Below are 18,689 nucleotides of genomic sequence, written 5' to 3' on the forward strand. Positions count from 1 at the left end.
TTTTAATAATCGATTAATCGGCCGATTATTTTTTCGATTAATCGATTAATCGGATAAAAAAAACAATATGCAAATTTTTCGTTTATTTAAAAGAATTTAATGAACTGGATGTTAAAAAACAACTTAAAATTTACATTAACATTCTTATTTTGTTATGATGTAATAAAAAACAATATTTTCAAAGTACAAGAACCCAAACACAATATTTATGAAACAAAATAACCCCAAACATTCTGAAAAGAGGTGGACTATTACTGTTCAAGAAACTTTGCCCCAGCACTTTGCACTTTGCACTTTGCACCCAGCACTTTGCACTTTGCACCCAGCACTTTGCACCCAGCCCTGGCACTTTGCACCCAGCACTTTGCCCCAGCCCTGGCACTTTGCATCCAGCACTTTGCACCCAGCATTCAGCACTTTGCACCAGCACTTTGCACTTTGCACCCAGCCCTGGCACTTTGCACCCAGCACTTTGCACCCAGCCCTGGCACTTTGCACCCAGCACTGGCACTTTGCACCCAGCACTTTGCACTGTGCCCCTGCACCCAGTCTCTAACTCTGCCCTGCACCCAGCCCTGCCCCCACATTCTGCCCTGCCCCCACACTCACACTCTGCCCTGCACCCACTCTGCCCTGCACCCACACTCACACCCTGCCCTGCATCCCCACCCCCACTCTGCCCTGCACCCAGTCTCCCACTCTGCTCTGCACCCACACTCACACCCTGCATCCCCACCCCCACTCTGCCTTGCACCCAGTCTCCTGCCCTGCACCCCCCACCCCCACTCTGCCCTGCACCCCCACCCCCACTCTGCCCTGCACCCCCACCCCCACTCTGCCCTGCACCCACACTCACGAACCGCTCTGTGCGAATGGAGCCACTCGCACAGAGCGAACCGCTCTGTGCGAATGGAGCCACTCGCACAGAGCGAACCGCTCTGTGCGAATGGAGCCACTCGCACAGAGCGAACCGCTCTGTGCGAATGGAGCCACTCGCACAGAGCGAACCGCTCTGTGCGAATGGAGCCACTCGCACAGAGCGAACCGCTCTGTGCGAATGGAGCCACTCGCACAGAGCGAACCGCTCTGTGCGAGTGGAGCCACTCGCACAGAGCGATTCGCTCTGTGCGAGTGGCTCTGTGCGATCCGTGCACATAGACATGAAGAATACTTACCTCCGGAACGCGTCACATCCGTCACGTAGCTGAAAGAAGGCGGAGACTGCAGAGCGTGTAGCAGAAGCGGGGAACGCTCGCGGAGGTAAGTAAAAGGAGCCGAGTGCTCCAACAACGAATTGATCACTCGATTAATCGATAACGGAAATCGTTATCGATGATTTCCGTTATCGATTATTATCGATTTTATCGATTCGTTGTTTCAGCTCTATTCTGGTATATGTCACTATCATGAAACACCCCAATATTGGTTCAGCAACATCTCCTGAGTACAGCGATGCCTCACATGAATGATTTTGCCTGGCTGTTTGGGGGCAAAAGGGCCACATTTGGGGCATGCACATTTTTTAATGTTGAACTTTGGCATTTGGGGATCCACTGCCCATGCCCTATTTGGTACATCTTTGAGCCGGGCCATTTCAGTGTGCCCAATAAAACCATATATTTATGAAAACTAGACACCCTAGGGTGATCGCCTCGTAAACACTTTTAAAACGGGCGTCCGCCGCCATACACTGTATGGAGCATGTTGACGCCCCGGGGAGGGGCCAGACATGGCCCCTGGGGCGATCGTGGCGTTGCTGAATGCCTCAAGGTCGACGCATTACAGCAACGCCGTTTGGGTGCAGAAAGTGAACGTAGATCGCTTTCTGCACCCGTTTAAAGTCATGACGGTCCTGGCACATCAATTGTCGTTAACCTTTCATTTCTGGGTGATGTGCCCGGACCGTCAATTGTCATTAAGGGGTTAATACATAGGTGCAGGCTGTCAAAATTAAATATTTTGAGTGTATATTGGGGTGTTGTTTGGCAGTGTAAGAACTAACCTTCGGTGCCGTCCCGCAACGCCCCGATCTGGCTGCTCTTGCAGACTATGCTCCTGGTTCTGATTTAGCTCCAAATTGCTCTCCTGGTTTGACCCGGTCTGTTCACTATGCTACTGCTCCTCTTCTCCGTTCCTTGTCTCCCTGGTACACTCAGCTCTTTGGGGTCCTACTTCTCCATGACGCTACAGGCAGTGACATATACCAAGGGCTGTAAATTCATAGATGAAGTACAATGTGTGTGAGGGGAAAAAAAGACACACACACACCCAAAATGACTACCATAAACTTTGACAAAAGCTGGTGGTAGAATTGGTGGAAAGTGTTAAAATATGACCATCTGAAATACCCTGAATGGTTTGATGGGGAAAACTAAACTGACTGTTCAATGTACCTGGTATGTCCCGGTCTGCAGCTACCATGTTGCCAATGGCGTACCAGGTACTTCCTGGTCTCGAAGGGGTTAATGACTGGTTAAATAGATCTGCTAGTGGTTTTGCCAAGAAACGTCAAAACTTTTAAAATCATTTTGGGTGTATCCCACTGATTTGTCTGTTTTGACTTTGGAGAGTTCAAGTAGAACTTCTTCCTCTGTAAACACAGTAACACAGGGTCCCTCAGCGTCATCTTCCTGTGTAAAAACAGAACAGAAGTATTTATATAAGCAGTCGGACAGCTCTTTATCCTCATTTATATAAGTCCCTTCATTTGTCTTCAGTTTAAATATTCCTGGTTTATGTTTTCTTCTCTCACTTATAAACATAAGAAGTCACCTTTTTTTGTTAACCTGGCAGTTTTCTCCTGAGTGTGTGTTTTTTGGTGCATCTAATAATGCTCTTTGCCTTATTAAGCTTAGCTTTGTATTTGCTCCAATCTACCTTATTTTGTATCTGTCTGTATTTCTTAAAAGCTGGCTTCTTCTCATTCAGTATGTTTGCCACAATTGCAGAGTACCACAGCGGCTTCCTTTTTTCTTTTACTCTTGCTAACAAGTTTAATGCAATGTTCTGCTGCCTTTTAGCAGGACATCTCAAATAACTACATCTCATCTAGACTCCATCTAAAGATGGCCAGACCATCAACGACTCACCTAGCAGTCTTTCAATTTTTGGAAAATGTACATTTCTAAAATAAAAAAACCTTGGTTTTCGTGGGGTGCTAAAATTAAGGATACAATTAATATGGTAGGCTAAACAAATTTAAAAACTATGAAGTAGGGAATAAAACTTTTTTTTTTACCTGTGACTTGTATGTAGTGTTAATGTTTTGGTTTTTTTTTCTTTTCTTTCTGGGCTATTCAAGTGTTTTCCAGTGAAATGTTCAAGAAAGAAGAGGAGTATTCTGAGGTTTCATAGCGATAGTGAGGACTGCATGTTGGGATCACAACAAAGCTGTATCTGTGCAGAGCTGCTAATTGTAGGTAATTAAAAACCTTTTGTTTCTGTAACCAATTTAAGTCTTTATTTTATGCTCCATCTTTTAACTGTTCCTCTTCATATTGATTTTTATCATAACAGTGTAAACAAATGTCAGCTATTGCCACACGCAGCTACACAATATAAAATAGTCAGAAAAAAGCAAAGTTCCATTATTAACATAGAACAAAGTAAGTAGACACTATAAAAGAAAAAAAAAATTGTCTACCACCTGTTGCGTACCTGCTAGCACGGTGCTCCTCTTCCCTGTCTTCTCAGGGGGGAGACCCCCTTCCTCCTCACAGCCACCGCGTCGCAGAGAATGGGAAGACCTCCCTCCACCTGGCAACCACTCCAGCAGCTGATGCAAAGAAGAGTGCAACCCCCTCCACGCTGCAACTGCCACAGCTGCAGCCTCTGTGGAGAAGGGGGAGACCACCCTCAACCTCGCAACCACTCCAGCAGCAGCCAATGCGAATAAGAGGGAGACCCCTCTTTCGCTGATTCTCCGGGATCTTGACCTGTGCTTGTTGACCATGTTATCGCTACCCTTGGGTTCTATCTGACTCTGGTGTCTCCAACTTTGCTGTGCATGACACAACCCCTCTTCCTCCTATTCATCAGAAGTATAAACACCATCTTTGCCCTTCCAATCATCCTTTATTACCTGAATGTAGTCTTAACAATGGCATAACTTTTCAAGATTGTGACATGGTGAAAGAGGGCTTCTATGTAAGCAGGGGAAGTGGGATACGATATACTGTCCCCTTCAGAATATACGAAAGGTAAGGAGAGTTGCCTTGATGAGGCCACTCCAAACGTACCACCGTCAATGTCTGACGCTGTATATATAGTGATGTCAGTTATGCTGTACAACCGTCAATATCTGGCACAGTGTGTGTGTGTGTGTGTGTGTGTGTGTGTATATATATTAGTGGTGGCAGTTATAGTTATGGAAGTAGACTATGTTTATTCTATGTAAGGACCTTTTTAATGAGCATCATAGTACTTAAGGTTGAAAAAAGACCATCAAGTTCAACCCTTCTACCTAACCTTCCTACTCTTGATCCAAAAAACCCTAATTAAGCTACTTCGAATTCTGCCATGAGGGAGAAAAATTCCTTCTTCGCTCCAAAAGGCAATCGGATTTCTCCTTGGATCAAGAAGCTCTAAAATATTAATTCTATTTATAGCCCTGTATGTCATGCCTTTCTAAAATAAATAAATAAATATCCAGACCCCTTTTGAAGGCATCTAATGTATTTGATAACACCACTTCCATTGGCAGTGAATTCCATACCTTTATTGTCCTTACTGTAAAGAATCCCTTCCTTTGTCATCTATGAAATCTCTGCTCTTCTAGTCTCAGAGGGTGACCTCTTGTTCTTTGTACATTTCTGTTAATGAACAGGTCATTGAAGAGCTCTTTATATTGGCCCTGCATATATTTTTATAATGTTATCATATCCCCTCTAAGACGCTGTTTTTCCAGTGTATAATTTTAACTTTTTTTTTTAGTCCCTCTTCATAACTAGTATCTTCCAATCCCTTTATTAGCCATTTTCTAGTTCCATAATGCCCTTTTTAAGGACCGGTGCCTGGAATTGTACAGCATATTCAAGGTGAGGTCTTACCTGTAAAGAGGCAATATGATAACCTCCTCCCATGAATCAATACCTCGTTTTATGCATGCCAGAACCTTATTGGCCCTGGCACTATTGTCTGCCATTATTCCCAAGTCCTTCTCATTGGTAGTTTTCCCCAAGGATATTCAATTCATAGTATAGGTTGCATTTGTATTATTTTTACCATAATGCATAACTATGTTGAACCTCATCTGCCACTTGCATACCCAGTCCCCAACTCTGTCTGAATCCTCCTACAAAGAAGAAACATCAAGATTAGTCTGAATTACCCTGCCTAATTTTTTGTCGGGCAAAAACTGCAGCTTGTTGGATCATATGTAAATTAAAAAGAGGACCCAGGACAGACCCCTGAGGCACCCCACTTAATACATGTGTACAGTCTGAGAAACATCCATTCACAACAACTCTCTGCATTCTATCTTTTAGACAATTTCCGATCCAAATACAGACATTTGCCCCTAAGTTAATTTCAGAGTAACCTTTTATGTGGAACCATATGAAATGCCTTGGCAAAGTCCAGATAAATCACATGTACAGCCACGCCCAGATCTATATATCTATATATAGAATGCTAATAGGTTGGTTTGACAAGACCTGTCTTTCACAAATCCATGTTGACTTATTCTAATTGGATTCTGGGTCAAGATATGTTCTTGGATATATACCTTTAGCAACCATTCAAATAATTTCCCCACTACCGATGTTAAGCTTACTGGCCTGTAATTGCCCGGTTGAGATTTTGATTCCTTTTTAAATATGGGCACAACATCTGCCTTGCGCCAATCTAATGGAACTATGCTTGAACTGAAAGATAAGTAAAAATTGTTGGGCCAGAATTAGGCTTAGCTCCTTCAGTACCCTTGGGTGTATACCATCCGGTCCAGGGGCCTTGTCTAACTTAACAGTATTTAATTGCTTGAGCACTTTTTCTTGCGTTAAAAAAAAAAAAAAGAAAATGTGATCTCCAAATGTGGAGTAGGTTTTATTTTTGCTGAAGTTTAGTGTTGCCTTAAAAGGGACAGGGTGCCCAAATGTTTAGTTCTGCTGTGGAGAAATAAAGCCACTTACTGTTTGACCTGAACTACATGTGTGGACTATTGTCTGATCTCAGCTACAGGCCGTCCTACCACACAACCCAAATACTACAGTGAGGAGATTATATAGCGACCTTTTTTCCAAATGTGGCCTTTTTAGCCCCCCAAAAACCCAACACAAACCCATGCATGTGGGGTATCGCTGTACTCAGGAGATGTTGCTGAACACATATTGGGGTGTTGTGTGAAAAAATACTATTGCAAACTTTGAAAACATGCTGGTGGTAAAATGTGTGCATGCAAAGAGTTAAAATACCAGCATTTTTAATACCCTGGGGTGTCTAGTTTTCAGAAATATATGGTTTTATAGGGCACACTGAAATGGCCAACCTCAAAGATGTACCAAATAGGGCATGGGCAGTGGATCACCAAATGTTCAACATTGAGTTCTCAGAGGGGATTTTAATTCTGTCCCGGATCATAAAATGGATTGTAGCCAACCTACGTTTGCCCTGAACAAACGGGCAGCCCCTTTCCTTGAATCCAAGATTTTCTATTAAAGAACTCTCTATATGACTGTTGGGGAGTTATTCATCCACTAGAGAGAGATTATACCTTTTATTCAAATATGCACCAAACCTACTCTCGCATAGACTTCTTTTTGACAAAAGCAAAATCTTTGCAAACAGTGAAGGACTCCAGAATAGGGAGTATCACTTGGTCGGTTCATGCTCCGTTCTTCTTGGAGATTATTAATAACCCAGATTACAACATAAGAAATAAATGGATATTAAATTAATCTTTATTGAGAAATACAATAAATATACAAGAATTGACAAAGGAAGCTCAGCAATTTCTGCAGGAAAATGACAATGGAGAAGTATCGGACTCCACCTTATGGTGCACATTCAAAGCGTACATGATGGGAATACTGATAAAAATAGGAACTAGAGAGAAGAAACGGAGGGGATCCACGTTGACAGACCTACACATAAAATTGGCTAAATTAGAGAGAACAAAAATTAACGATTCTTTTATGTTGCAACAGATAAAAGCTAAAGATGGATAAAATTAACTGGATGCTACTACAAATATGCCAAAAGTGGTATTACTCCAGTAACAGAATTGGCAAAACCCTATCCAATAAATTGAAATCTAAATATAAATCTGAAACAATTAAAAAGATTATAGTGGGAAATAACCAACTCCTCACCCCAAAAGCAATATCCAACGCTTTTGCTAATTACTACAAATCCCTATATAATTTAGCTGAGCCTCCGCATTCTGATCTGGAAATAACTAAATTTCTAAAGAAATTAAACCTTCCTAAAATTTCAGTGTCACAAGCACAACTCTTAAATCAATAATTCTTATTTTTAGAAATAATTCTATAAAGGAGAAGAAACCAGGAAAATCGCCAGGCCCAGACGTTTTTTCTTCCCTTTTTTATGTTTCATTACAGCAGACGATAGCTCCGTTGCTACAGTGAGTATTTTCTTCTTTCTCTTTAAAGGAGCAATTTCCTAAGGAACTCCTCCAAGCTGCAATTATCCCAATCCTGAAAGAAGGCAAGGAACCAAGTTCAACACTCTACTATAGGCCCATATCTTTAATACATTTAGATATTAAGATTTATTCTAAAATATTTGCACAAAGATTAAAACAAGTGATTACACATATCATCCATAGAGACTAGACGGGCTTTGTAGAAGGTAGCAGCCCAACAGATAACACCCGTAAAACCTTTAATCTTATCCATAAGGTCAACCTTCATCAAACCAAATCAGCTTTCCTGGCGCTGGATGCCGAAAAAGCTTTTGACCATGTGAACTGGAGATATCTGGAGGCTGTGTTAACAAATTATGACATTGAGGGATTATTTAAAGATTGTTATGACTCTCTACACTAATCCAACTGCTAAGGTTGTAGGACATCTATTGGACTCTGGTTCCCTATAAAAAAAAATGGGAACCTACCACGGATGCCCATTAGCTCCGCTATTATACATTCTTAGAATAGAGCCCTTGGCAGAACTAATAAGACAGTTTCTGGGGTACATAATCTTATACGTATAAAATCTCTGTATGCAGATGATGTACTTTTGTCTATGACTAACTTATCTTTTTCCATCCCTGCACTTTTTAAACTAGTAGACCAATGGCTCGTTTTCCAACTACAAAATGAATCTTGGGAAAACACAGGCCATCACGACTTGTCTTACCCAAGAAGAAATAACTGAATTTGGGTCCTTGTCTGTACTTAATTGCAAGGGCCAAGCCATAGACTACTTGGGAATTTAATATTACAAAAGATCTATCTTCACTTATTCAATTTCAATGAAAACTATTAGAAAAAATAAAGCTATATCTTTCCGGATGGAGAAATGTAGAAATCTCTTGGCTCGCCGCATAAACCTTATAATCGGATATCTTCTCCCAAAAGTTCTTTACTTTTTTCTTTACACTCTCATACACTCTCATATTACATAAGTTATGGTGGGTAAAGGTGATGGGAAAACCCTTACACTTAAATTTAAGAGGTAGTAGAGTAATACTTCCATCACCTTTACCCACCATAACTTATGTAATGGTATTTCTTGGCTACCCCAAGCCTCAACTATTAAGCCAGTATCACAACCTCATGCTGAATGGTGCCATTAAGGACTAACCTTATTTTGCATGCACCTGCCCAAAATGGTGTGGCAGATTTCTGAGGGAAAAACAAGCCTTCTGGCTTGTCTCGTGTCTGTAGATGAGCGTTTAATAATACTCTCGTATCTTGAAACAGTATCAACAAACCATTGATCAATTTATCTGGCAGCAAAGGAGACCAAGAATAACTTATAATATTCTAACGAAAAAACCATACCGGGGGGAATATCCTACCGAAGTATGTGATCTCCACGAAGCAACAATGCTGACCCATTATTTAGCATGGGTTAAAAGATCTAATAACTTAACGAGATGGTTACAAATTGAGGGTTCAGACATTAGGAAAGCTGAATTATACCTTCTGTTTTGGGCCGACGCACCTCAAGTAAAGGATATAATTAATTTGAATCCCACGGTCAGAACGGTGCTTAAATTGAAACGGAAAGCAAAGATAAATGGCTTTTTCTTTCACTCCTATAGAGGCTATTCATTATTTTATTAGGGATATAGATTTGACTAAATGACATATATGTGGCATTTCTTGTATCAGTAATGTTTAGGGCTGCAACTAACTCATAATCGATTAATCTGATAAAAAAAATAAATGCAAATTTTTCATTTACTTAAAATAAAAACTTGTGTCCTTAACACTTTTTTTCTCTTCATCACAATGGAATTTGACCCACATTATTTCTCAAACTAAGTTTTACCAAAATACCAAAAAAAGTTTTACTAGTAAATATTCATGTAAACTTTTTTTCATGTTTAATAAAAGCTATGATTGAAAAAAATGCCTCTTGTTTATGGGGGTTATTCACATCTCACCCCGAGCTTGCCACTGTGCCCCCCTGATATGCCATATGCCACTGTTCCCCCCGATATGCCTGTTATGTCTTATGCCTCCCCTATATAAGAAAAACTGACAGTGCTAAAATAGGTATAAAATTATATGCTTTAATAAATATAGACAAAAAAATAAATACACAATACAATATATATATAAATATATAGACAATACAAACAATAAATCAAATATTACAGCAATAAAAAACACAAATTAAAGAATGCATATAATTAACCCACCAGGGGTTAATATATCAACAGAAGAAACACGGGGCAAATAAACATAAAAATAAAGATAATACTCCAGGCTTAGCTTACCCAGTGGTGCTTATTTGTCCCGTTTTTCTTCTGTTGATATATTAACCCCTGGTGGGGCAGGTGGAAGTGAAGTAGTGGAGGTTGCGCACATTGCCCACTAAAATCCAAATCCCCTGCAGCGCTGCAGGGGACCTGGATCTTCTCTGGCAGCCGATGGGGGTCTGTGAAATACGCGCAGACAGCCTCCGCTTCGCCACTTCACTTCCATTGGGGCTTCAATGATCGAGCGCTGGAAGATCATGTGATGCCGGTGTTCAGTAATAGAGAAGCCCCAGCGGAAGGGGAGGGGAGAAGCGGAGGATGTCTGCGCGATACGCACAGACCCCCCACCGACTGATAGAAAGGAGAATCCAGGTCCCCTGCAGCTCTGCGGGGGGTCTGGATTCTAGAGCTATAATCTGATCTCTATTTGAGGTCGGATTATAGAAGGAGAGGAGTTTTTCAGGGCATTTGTTCTGAAAAAACTAATTTATATAAATCGATTCAACTAGTAATGTTCTAAACCAAGATGCTCTCATGCCCTTTTCTCAGATTAGTGAATGCTATTCCTTGCCAATTTCGGAACTATTTACATATTTAAGGATTAAGCATTTTATCAATCGGGTAGCAATAGATAAAAACCCAGCAATAGAACATTGGTTGATGTTACATAAATTCAATCACCCTCTTACAAAGCCTCCATAGTGATGAGAGAATCACCGTTCCTGAGGTGGGAAAGCGACCTGGGTATAGAATTTTAATTGGGACAATGGCGTCAGGCCTTCCTATCGACCCAAAAACATGTTCATTCCATAAATCTATTAGAGACCTATATTAAGGTTATATATATAGATGGTACTTAGTTCCTTCTAGACTTAATACAATCATTCATATAAATGCTCTGCCTATATTGGCACATTTGCCCACACATGGTGGGAATGCTCTCAACCACTAAATATTAGGAATAATATCTCGCAACTACTCGGCTTGCTTTTCCACTGCCAGGATCGATTAGTTCCACAGATGGTTTTTATTCCACCTGGGCCTAGAGAATTTTTATTTAAATCAAAGGATTCTTATTATGCATATTTTTCTTGCTGCGAAGATTTGCATTGGGAGATAGTTGTTAATCAAATCCAATACCAGCACACAATGGAAAGCGGCTGCTTCTTTAAACTTGATAAGATTGACAAGTTTGATTAAAATCTGGCAACCTTGGAAAATATCTCGGGAGGCTCGTGTAGGGACCATTTATGTTTCCATTTGACGTGTTCTTGCCTTTACGTGGTCCCTGGGCTACATACTTGATGATATATCGCTATCGGGCCAACTAGCCTGCCCCGGAGGATGTTTCTCAGTTACCCTGGTGAGGTTGTTTGAACTATGAATGCTAGAGGAATAAAAGTTAATGGTAATTGTTAGCTGTATGTATGATATACACTGTAATAAACTTTTCCTTTAACTGGTAGTCATATGTGTGATGTATGTTGTAATAAAAACATTTCTTCAGGCCAGACGTTCAGTGGAGACATACATGTATTGTATATATGTAATTATACATAAGAATATACCTTGCATGTTTGAAAAATGGAAGTGAACAAGAAATGGCTTATTTATGTATTTTGAATTTTCAAATAAAATCTTGAAAAAAAAAAAAAAAAGTTCAACATTGAAAAATGTGCAAGCCTGAAATGTGGCCCTTTTGCCCCCAAACAGCCAGGCAAACCCATTCATTGCTGAACACATGTTGGGGTGTGACAGTCACATATACCAGGACCTGTTAATTCATACCTGAAGTAGAATTAGTGCATGATAAGAGTTAAAATACTAGCATTTGAAATACCCTGGGGTGTCTTGTTTTCAAAAATATATGGTTTGATGGCGTAAATTGTATTGGCCGGCTTCAAAGATACCAGAAATAGCACATGGGGGGAAGAATTACCAGATTTGGAAAAAATTATTTTGAAATAGCAAAACGCTACTTGTACTTGTTGCCCCATAACGTGCAGAAAAAAAGCAAAAAAACATAAAACCATTGGGTGTTTCTAAACTCAGGACAAATAGTAGAATCTATTTAGTGGGTTTTTTCATTAGCTTTTATAGATGAGTAAAAGATTTTTCAATCTTTCAAAATGTTTCACCATATATTATACTTTTGTTTATAGTAAATAATGATGCAATCAAAACAATGGCGTCTAAAGAAAGCCCTTCTTGTCCTGAACAAAAAACAATATACCGTATTTGCTCGATTATAAGACGAGGTTCTTTTCAGAGCAAAAGGTCGTCTTATAATCAGACCTCGATTAGGTTGCCAGGCTGCTTACCGGTGCTTTGGTCGCGAGCAGCGTCTCTTCTTCTAGAAGCAGGAGAACAGGAAGCTAGTAGAGTGTCGCATAACTCTGCCTCCCCCCTCCTTCCTCTGGGGGTGGGGCCAGAGAACTTGCTCGCACAGCCGGGCCCCTGCAGAAGTCTTCCAGTGAGAGATCTGCAGTTCAGGTAAGGGGGTGGGGGAAGGTTTTTTTGAGCAAGTGTGTGTGATTAATGGAATGAATGAGTATTGAAATGTTTGTGAATGTGTGTGTATGATAGCATGGATGTGTAAGGTGGGTGGTGGTAGCATGGCATAGGGAGGCTGTACTCACACTCCTATCATCCCCAGGTTCCAGCATGTACTGACTGCCTTGGCTTGATAGGAGTGTGATTGCTGTTAGCAGTATATATATATAATCTCCTGAAATGCCATTTAATCCCCTATATGCCACTCTGCCCCATGATATGCCTTTTAACCCCCTATATGCCACTCTTATGCTTAAATCAATGGAACTAGAAATATGCAGTCGCGGGAATGCTTTTTGAACACTGAGACTTTGCAAGCATGTATGCGAGTGGCTGCTGCTTCCATGTCTTTAATTGGAGTACTACTGAATTTGTGCAAGACGCTTAGGGGAGGCCCTAAATAAGAACGGAGTCTCATTTTTTAGCATTTTATAAAATGCAGCAAAGTATGTACAAAATGTGCTCCAACATGCATTAAAAATACATATGTGAATTTTGCCCTAAAAATATAACTTGTATGATTTACTTTAAAAAGCCTGTGATCAAAATATCGTCTTGCCATTCTATCTGAATATAACAGTTTACATCTATAATATCTGTGTTGTCTGTTAAATGTATAGTATGATATATATTTTAATTCCAGAGACCCAGTGTATTTAAGTATTCACTAGCTTGCTTGACTTAAATAAGATTATGTAATTAAGTGGGTAGTAAAGGACCTGTGATAAGATACTCATAAATATAAATCATAGAAATATAGAAAGAACAACCATACAGCCTAAAAACCTCTAAATGTACATCTCAAACTCTGTTTAACAGACTTAATACATATGCTGGACTATAGAGCATTATGTATGAGTCTTTATCCAAATGTCTGCAATTATAGTAATGGTGGATTCTGGCTAAAGGATTGTGGCATTACATGCATAGGTATGAAAAACTTGATGTATTCCAAAGTTAATCATTTGATGTGGAAAACATTTAGAGATTAGTTTATATCATTTCTATTGACCCTTTATACTTTTCATAACTTTCTTTTAGGTTCAACTATCCATTGGTTTCAACCTCTTGTCTCCCCTCATCTATGGCAGGCGACATAACAGAGGCAGGGGAACTTTATTCTCCATTTGTAAGTAATATTTTTACACGCCAAGTTCAGAAACGTTTGATATCTAAAACCACTCAAAGATTCTCTAAATTCCGGAACTGTTGGTTCTATAAAAAATACTCTACTGTTTTTGAATCTAGATTATTCCATAAAAGGAAAAGAGGAATAGCAATTTTTATTAGTGACAAAATTAAGTTTGAAAAAATATATTACGAAAATTACGAAAGTGACGGCGAAGGCAGATACGGGATTCTTTTGTGCAAGGTGAACGATATTAATTATACTCTCGTTAACATATATGCTCCAAACATGTCCACAATTAAATATTTAGATAAAGTTTTTGATCGAATCCAGGAAATAGCAAAAGGTTATTTGGTGATAGGAGGCGACATGAACTGCATTCAAGATGTCAATTTAGATAAAAGTTTGAAACACGGTCTGACCCGCGATAGAAAATCGAAATCTTTAGCAAAATCCTTTTCGTTATGCTTGGCCCGCAATAATCTATATGATATTTGGAGAATTAATAATCCTTCGGAGAAAGACTTTACTTTTTATTCCTCAGTACACCACTCTTACTCTAGAATAGACGCGTTTTTCGCAGATAGTAAATCGATAGAAATCTGTCATGTCGCTTCTATTGGACAGCGAACATGGTCGGACCATGCCCCAGTCTTTATAGAAATTAAAATTAAAAATGAATACAAAGTAAGAACAGACTGGAGACTTAATGAGTCACTGTTATTATCTCCAATAATTAAAGAAAAACTTATTAATTCTGCTAAAGAATTTATTGAAACCAATGACACCGGAGATGTTTCTGATACAACTTTATGGTGTTCCTTTAAGTGCGTCATGCGAGGTTTTCTTATTAAACAAGGAGCAGAGGTTAAAAAAGCAAAAGGATTAACCCTTTCTGAGTTATATATCAAATTGGCGCAATTAGAATCAAGAAATAAACTAAATCCATCTTTGTGGACATCTAAAGAGATCAGTTTAATCCAACAAAACATTAAAAAAAACCTAATTGAGAAGACCAACAGATGCTTAGTGAGACTAAAGCAAGACTGGTACTATAGTAGTAACAGGGCCAGCAAAATTCTGACAAATAAAATTAAAAATCAAACCAATAAAAGTAGAATTAACAAAATTGTTTTGAATGGTGTACATTATTTAACCCCGAAACATATCGGGGAAGCTTTTAGAAAGTACTATAACTCACTCTATAATTTACCAAACATAACTAAAAGCAAATCACAAATAAGCTCTTTCTTGGAAACTCTTAATTTACCCAAACTTTCCCAAATAAAGAGGGCCAAATTAAATGCTCCTATTCAACTGTCAGAAATAAGGAATACTATACACAAATTACCGAAATCTAAAGCCCCTGGCCCGGATGGGTTTTCCTCCCCTTTTTTTCAGCTTCTGGACCAGGTTATTTCTCCACTTATGCTAAGACTATTCAGAGAGATACCTTCTAAGAAAGAACTTCCTATTGAATTGTTACAAGCTAAGATAACGCCTATCCCTAAACCTGGGAAAGATTTAAGCAAGGTAACAAATTATCGCCCCATCTCTCTAATAAACTTAGACATAAAAATTTTCTCTAAAATCCTGGCAGAAAGATTAAGAGAAGTAATGCAAGATCTAATACATCCAGATCAAACAGGATTTTTATTAGGCAGGAATGGGGAGGATAACACACGCAGAATTTTAAATCTTATTTATGAATTACAAGACTCGAAACAACCTGCAGCTTTAATAGCGTTAGACGCAGAAAAGGCGTTTGACCGGGTCAATTGGCTATTTTTAGAGGAAACTCTAAAAGCTTTCGGTCTTAGCGGAGATTTCTTTTATAATACTATGGCCTTATACAAAAATCCACAGGCAAAAATTTCAGGACTTAATTTAAATTCTAACTTTTTCAACATTAATAACGGCACAAGGCAAGGTTGTCCCTTAGCCCCACTACTGTATATACTCTCGATTGAACCCCTAGCGGTTATAATTCGTCAATCGTCTAAAATCAAAGGGGTAGTGACGGGCTCACTTGAACACAAAATTGCACTTTACGCAGATGACATCCTGCTCATTATAACCTCGCCTGAAATCTCAATTCCTGAAGCTATAGATAATATTGAAGAATACGGTCTATATTCCAACTACAAACTTAACATAGATAAATCTCAGATCATAGACTTTAATTTGGACGCTTCTCGCTTACAAACTTTGAAAAGTAAGGTGGTCTTTTTTGGGGAGCAGACTTTTATTAATTATTTAGGTATTAATATCTATAATAATCTTTCAGATATAATAACAAATAATTACACGTCTCTCTATGAAAAGCTGAAAACTCAGCTAGCAGAGTGGCAACGAATAGAAATCTCGTGGCTTGGGAGATTAAACACTCTAAAATCATATGTAATCCCTAAATTAATATATTTATTCAGAACAATTCCACTTTTTGTGCCTTTAAAGATACTTAATCAATTTCAAAATTTGTTTTTTTCATATGTATGGCTAGATAAAAAGCCGAGAATATCTCGTTTTATATTAATGAGGGACCAATCTAAAGACGGACTTAAGTTTCCCAACGTAAGGAATCTATATAAAAACTGTATGTTTTGCCATTTCTTATCCTGGGACGTCAAACGAGATTCAAATCTACCGTGGTATATATATGAAAAATGGAAATGCTGTAATTTAGACCCTTTTCAGTTTTACTGGCTTAATTTGGAAGTTATTAAGGAATTAGACATCTCAAATCCCCTTATCCTAAACATTACGAGGAATATGTTTAAATTCAAAGAAATTTACGGTTCTAGACATTTATGGTCACTCCACACCCCTGTGGAAGTCTTACAAATTTATATTAAAGACATTGACCTTAAAGCCTGGCACTCACATGGGATCCTCAGAATGGAAGATATCTGTTCCCAATCTGGGATAAACCCTTTCTCAATATTGCAATCTAAATTTTCTTTACCTAGTAATGAATTTTATTCGTACCTTAGAATTGCAAGTTTTATTAAATCTAAAACTTGGAGATCACCAGACACTCTAGACAGATTTATTGGAAGTCACTTTAAGAAACACCTAATTGCAAAAATTGGGAAAATGTTAGAACAGCTATCTACACAAGAGAAATCTAACACTATTCTCAAATGGGAATCCGAATTAGCCATCTGCTACCCGGCGGAAGTTTGGCACTCAGCTTGGGCCAACGCCAGAAGCGCTATGCACTGTATAAACCTCCACGAACAGTACTTTAAACTACTGCATAGATGGTACTTTGTCCCTTCCACTTTATATAAAATATCAGGTACTAACTCTAACAAATGTTGGAGGTGTAAAATTGACATAGGAACAGCGGCTCATATGTGGTGGAAATGCGACAGATTAAATAATTTAAAATCTGAATTTTCGAATCTTTTCAAAAACCTATTTGGATTACAATGGAATTTTGCTCCTGAATCTTTCTTATTTCACATTGATATTCCCCATAAAAACAAATCAAACCTTTACTTGGCAATTAACATACTCGCAGCGATTAAAATATGCATTGCGCGTAACTGGAAGTCAGAAGTAACTCCGACTTGGTTACAAATTTTGAGCCAAATAGATTACCAATATAACATGGAGAAACATTTTTTTAAAATGCATAGAAATCTAAAAAAATACGATCAAATTTGGCTCCCTTGGCGCAACATCTATCATGATACGGAGTGACACAGTTCAATCTTATTTCCTTGGTAGTCTGGACGATTACGCTACACCCCTGAAACTTACCAAATCTAAGGCGATCAATATGACCGCAAACTAGTCTGCCGTCTGAAGAATGAATGGGTTTTTGGTTTCTTTTTTTTTTTTTCTTTTAGGAATTTACATCTACGTTTGGATATTGAGGAATGATAAAAGATTTCTGTCCAAATCTGTATAACACTATATATCTATGATATAATCTTGACGACGCGATGTATTCCTAAACCTTTTGTATGGAATGTAAGATGAAAATATTTTGAAAATTAATAAAAAGTATAATTAAAAAAAAAATAAATTCCCATGCAGCCTCACCAACGCAAAATGCATATTAAAGTGCTCTGTAAGTATAATAATCGATTGGCAGCCATTGACGTGTAATGACTTTAAAAGTAAAAAAATATATAACTTGCTAAACACGAGCACCACAGAAATGCTAAAACAGCCATTGTCGCAAAGGGTACAAATATTTAATCTGCCATTGTCATGAAGGAGTAAAAAGGCATTCTTGGACCGGTTATCTTCAGGAGAAGCTATAGCTCTCTGCTCCCCCCACAGTCCTATTTTTGCACCATTGATTGGCAGATTAAAGGAAGTACTCCGATTGCAGAGCTGGCTCTATTTATTTAAAGATTTTTGACTGGGCTTAGGGGTGTATGTATAGTTTATACTTGTTTCTATCAGGATGTGATAGAAACAAGTACAAGAGGGAAATATATGTCATAATAGAAACAGTAGAGGTTAATACAACAAAGAAATTTACACATGAATGGGGTTTGCATAAGCCTACGCTGTGTATTAGACAAGCCAAAGACCAAATAAGGTTTGAATCTTCTTTACGTGATAAGAATGGGTACATTTACAGGCCGAATGCTTCTTATTTACAATTGTGTTTCCAAAATGCACACCCACATTATAACAAACCAGCATATCACATTACATTCAACTTCTTTTCAGTTGGTTTTAAATCCTTGTTTAGGTTTTCAGACTTTGCGCTCAGGTTAATTTAATATCTTCTCTCTGTGCAGGTTGGACTTGTGTATATGTTCAATTTAATAGTTGGCACCGGTGCCCTCACTATGCCAAAGGCTTTTGCACATGCTGGCTGGTCGGTTAGCCTTATTCTGATCATCTTTCTGGCATTTATGAGGTGAGTTAAACAACTGCATACTTACTGTTGAGAAATGGAGTGTTGTATTTTATCAGTATTTCAGCTTTTACATGTGTGGACTTTAGATATATGATTTTACCCATGTTTTCTTGCTCTTAGCTATGTAACCACAACCTTTGTTGTGGAAGCTATGGCAGCTGCTAATGCTCAGCTACGCTGGAAGAGATGGGAGAAAGAAGAAGTAAGTTTATATTTATGCTAATCTCAAAG

General features: G+C 38.7%; 1 protein-coding gene across 2 annotated transcripts in view; it reads left to right on the top strand.

The window, feature by feature from the left end:
• The window catches only part of TMEM104 (transmembrane protein 104), a 36,201-nt gene that overhangs the window by 1,704 nt on the left and 15,808 nt on the right, over positions 1-18,689 (top strand). Inside the window, exons 2-5 of one of the 2 annotated variants that reach the window (XM_053452908.1) lie at positions 3,302-3,419; positions 13,483-13,570; positions 18,337-18,458; positions 18,579-18,660. In XM_053452908.1, the coding sequence (XP_053308883.1) occupies positions 13,526-13,570; positions 18,337-18,458; positions 18,579-18,660 (249 nt within the window). In that variant the 5' untranslated portion in view covers positions 3,302-3,419; positions 13,483-13,525. The remainder of the gene's footprint in view (positions 1-3,301; positions 3,420-13,482; positions 13,571-18,336; positions 18,459-18,578; positions 18,661-18,689) is intronic. The other variant, XM_053452909.1, reaches the window with a different exon arrangement.

This window comes from Spea bombifrons, chromosome 13, assembly GCF_027358695.1.
Source record: "Spea bombifrons isolate aSpeBom1 chromosome 13, aSpeBom1.2.pri, whole genome shotgun sequence".
Lineage (NCBI taxonomy): Eukaryota > Metazoa > Chordata > Amphibia > Anura > Pelobatidae > Spea > Spea bombifrons.